The sequence below is a fragment of the Echinops telfairi genome, unplaced genomic scaffold, assembly GCF_000313985.2.
Source record: "Echinops telfairi isolate 266 unplaced genomic scaffold, ASM31398v2 ScPeMD7_443;HRSCAF=831, whole genome shotgun sequence".
In the NCBI taxonomy this organism is placed as follows: Eukaryota; Metazoa; Chordata; class Mammalia; order Afrosoricida; family Tenrecidae; genus Echinops; species Echinops telfairi.
This window is the reverse complement of record NW_022104341.1, coordinates 4,324,704-4,328,228: the sequence shown is the minus strand read 5'-3', so window position 1 is coordinate 4,328,228 and position 3,525 is coordinate 4,324,704. Positions and strand designations below refer to the sequence as shown.

General features: G+C 49.7%; 1 protein-coding gene across 1 annotated transcript in view; it reads left to right on the top strand.

Moving 5' to 3' along the window:
* The window catches only part of CUNH1orf162 (chromosome unknown C1orf162 homolog), a 5,570-nt gene extending 4,123 nt beyond the window's left edge, over positions 1 to 1,447 (top strand). The window contains exons 3-5 of the mRNA XM_013003771.1: positions 248 to 348; positions 834 to 871; positions 1,307 to 1,447. Of these exons, the coding sequence (XP_012859225.1) occupies positions 248 to 348; positions 834 to 871; positions 1,307 to 1,447 (280 nt within the window). The remainder of the gene's footprint in view (positions 1 to 247; positions 349 to 833; positions 872 to 1,306) is intronic.
* Positions 1,448 to 3,525: the final 2,078 nt, after the last annotated feature.

Here is a 3,525-nt window from a genome sequence, read left to right as displayed (position 1 = left end):
TGTGTGTGTGTGTGTGTGTGTGTGTGCGCATACATACCTAGGAATATATGGGAGAGTCCACAGCTTTCATTGAATTCTCAAATGGAACTAGAAAACAACATTGAAACACAGTGAGAGTGAGGGCAACCCATCTCTGTGGAAGCAGTTTCAGGAGTCTGCCTGCAGTGGGAGCGGTTCTACTCTGGCCTTGAGGAAGGGCCTTCAAGAAGCTCAGCCGTTCATCGGTCCCTCTTCTCTGCCCAAACAGCAAAGAGCCTCTTCATTTGGTTCTGGCCTTTTGTGCTGGGGTTCTACTCACACTGCTGCTAATGGCCCTTGTCTTCCTCATCATAAAGAGCTACAGGAAATGTAAGTGGTCCTCAAGACCTGGGACAGCCCTCTTCCTCTGCTGTTAAAAATAGGGTGAACTCTAAGTGAATAGGAGGCTCGGGTGGTGCAAACAGGTAAAATGCTTGGCTGCTAACTGAGGGGGAGTTGGAAGTGCAAGTCCACCCTGTGGTACCTCGGAAGCCAGGCCTGGTAGCTGCCATCTAAAAGCCTGGCCGTTGCAAACCCTGTGGAGCACAGTTCTACCCGACTGGCACCGGTCTCAGCCACGTGTTTGGGTTGAGTGAGTAGGCGGGAGGGGTGGAAGGTGAGCAGAAGAAAACCCCCTTGGCCCACCCTCTCTGTAGACCGAGACCTCAAATCCCTTCCCCGCTCCCTCCACCTTTCCCATCTCTAACCTCCCCTCCCCACCCCACCCTTTGCACCCGAGACCAAGGGGAGAGGCGGCTGATCCCTCCAGGTCCCGTTGATGAGACTTGTCCTCCTTCTTCCTGGCTTTGTGGCAGGTCACTCCAGTTCCCAAGTCCTGGATCCGCCAGTGAAGGTAATGTAGCTGCACTGTTTGCAGGATGCCAGAGGCCGAGTGCCATCGGAATGAATGTGTCTCTGTTCTCCGCACTGATGACAGTAGTGGCAGGGACTCTGCGTGTCCTCTGACCCTCTAGACCAGGGCTTGGCAAGCGGTGGCTCTTTCCATGTGGCTCTGAAGTCAAATTGGAAACTGAAAACCAAACTATCAGGGTTTCATTTATAAAAGTTGTAAAGGATGTTTTTCAGATCACGGTGATTTCATTTGTTTGGACAAATCTATTTATGGCTCTCAGATCATTTTTAAATTATGTGAGAGAGACTGGGTTGGCTCTTCTGTCAAAAGTTCGCCGACCCCTGGTCTAGACCGAACTTCCGTCTGCTTTTGCAAAGGGTCCCCAGTCTTCCTGCAAATGGAACCCACTCATCCCTCCCTTCTCTTTCTTGGCAGCTCTCAGCCACCTCACAGGACTCGCTGACCTATGCCACCATGGCTTTCAGAACCTCAGCAGCAAAGAGCAGCCGGGTGACTGACGGCCATTTGGCAGACCAGGACCCCGTTGTCTACGCTCAAATTAAAGAGGTGAACTAGGCCTGCCTGTTCCCGTCCCGCCAGCACCACCTCTGTATGTTGCTCTCCCTTATTAAAAGTGTTGGACTACGGCCTGAGTGGAACTGCTATGAGCGGGCGACGTTATCCAGCCATTTGGGAGAGCAGCAGTCGGTCAGTCTGTTTCCGGGGCAGAGGAATGATTCCTGGCCCTCCCACTTGGACCAGCGGGACTGTGGAGGACCACACCTGCCTGCCTTCTACCCTCCCGAGTGTGGGGCATCGAGCCAGTGCACAGGCGATCATGCACTTTGAATGACTGATTCACTGGTCCGCTTTGAGGAGAGAGCCCTGAGAGCAGTCTCCCCGGGATCTCCAGGAGCTCACTGACCTTCTGCGCTGCTGGGCTCTTGCTTCATGTGTGCGTCTCTGTGACTTCTCCAGGGGTCAGCAAAGACTAACAGGTGGACAGGGGATGGTGGCTGGAACACACTTAGGACCTATTGGGGCATGGGTTTCAAACGTGTCCACTAACCTGCTGTGTTCATCTGGGCAGTTTGCTAACCTCTTTAGCATCAGTTCCTTCGCGTTAGTGTTGGAATAACTCCATGTGCATAAGCACTCTGCACATTCCAGCTCTCACTGCCACCCGGGAGTGTTGACTCATAGCAACCCTGCAGGACGGGGTACAACTTTACGGGAGGAGAAAGCCTCCGCTTTCTTCTCTGAAGTAGCTGGTGGTTTCGAATGTTGACCTTGTTAGCAGCTCCATGTCTATGTAACTAGGAGGTCCTTACTCCCTGGGTGGTGAAAGCTCTTGGCCCCTAACCAGAAAGTTGGAGTTCTGAGTCCGCTCACAAGCACCTCAGAAGAAAGGCCTGGCTGTCTACTTCCCTGCACGAGGAGCCCTGGAAACCCTGTGGAAACAGTTCTACTGGTTGAGGAGGGCAAGCCTATTGACCCAGGTCAGGTCAGCTGACTGAATAGCCACTACCAGGTTTTGTGTAAAGCGTTTAAAATGCAGATTCCCACTACCTAGCATCAGAGATGTGCATAACCATCTTCTGTGGGAACTAAAGTACAGATTCATTTAAATGCCAAACCCAAATAATCCCCCAAAGCAATCTCATTGTAACTAGACGACTTTAACATTCTTAAGTAAATAATCAAGAAAATCCAGGAAAATCCTTTCTTTCTTCCTTTAAAAAAAAAAGAGATTGTTGGAAGGCCAACTAAAAACAGTTTTATGGAGTATGACTAATTAAAACTATGAGGGAGCCCTGGTGGTGCTGTCACGGAGCCCAGGTTGTGTTGTGAAGAACCTGCGAGGTCCGCAGTTGGAAACCACCACCTCTCCGTGGGGCTAGAGACCAGGCTTTCCACTCGGATCAACAGCTACAGGCTCCAAGCTGTAGGCGGGCATTGGCTGGCGAGCAACGAGCTCCGTCTTTGGGTTTGAAGGTGCTGCGGGAAGCATTTCAAAGTACCAGCAGCTCCCTGAGAGCAAGAGGAAGCTTCCTGCTCCGCCAAGAGTCACCGTTGGGGAAATAGGAGCACCATGAATCAGAATCGACTCTATGTCAGTGGGTTTTGTTCTTTAATTAAAATGATACAGCAGTTTTGTGCATGAATAATCAAATTTAAGGGGTGGAAAAACCAGACCAAAATGCATGAGGAAACTTAAGAGTAGGTTGAAAGTGGCATTTCACATCACATCGGGGGAATGATTTATTGAATAAATGTTGTTGTGATTAAAAAAGAGTGTCAGGTAGATGAAAATAAAATCGATATTACTCTCTCGAGCAAATTAAAAATAACCACACGAGTGCTTTTTATTAACGGAAGAATTGCATAAAACAATCTGAGAGTGACTCGGGCTGTTGCATGCATTACACAAGCCCAGATTCCAGAAAAGATGAACGTATAAATAAGAGCCTGGTGGCATAGTGGGTTCTGTAGTGGGTTGCTAACCACAGGTCAGCAATTCAAAACCACCCGCCGCTCTGAGGGAGAAAAATGAAGCTTTCTGTTCCCATAAGAAGTTAGTCTCTGTCGAAGGGATCTGATATCAGGCATCACCAGAACAAAAAATCTTATCATAGTGAATGAGTGGGGGAGTG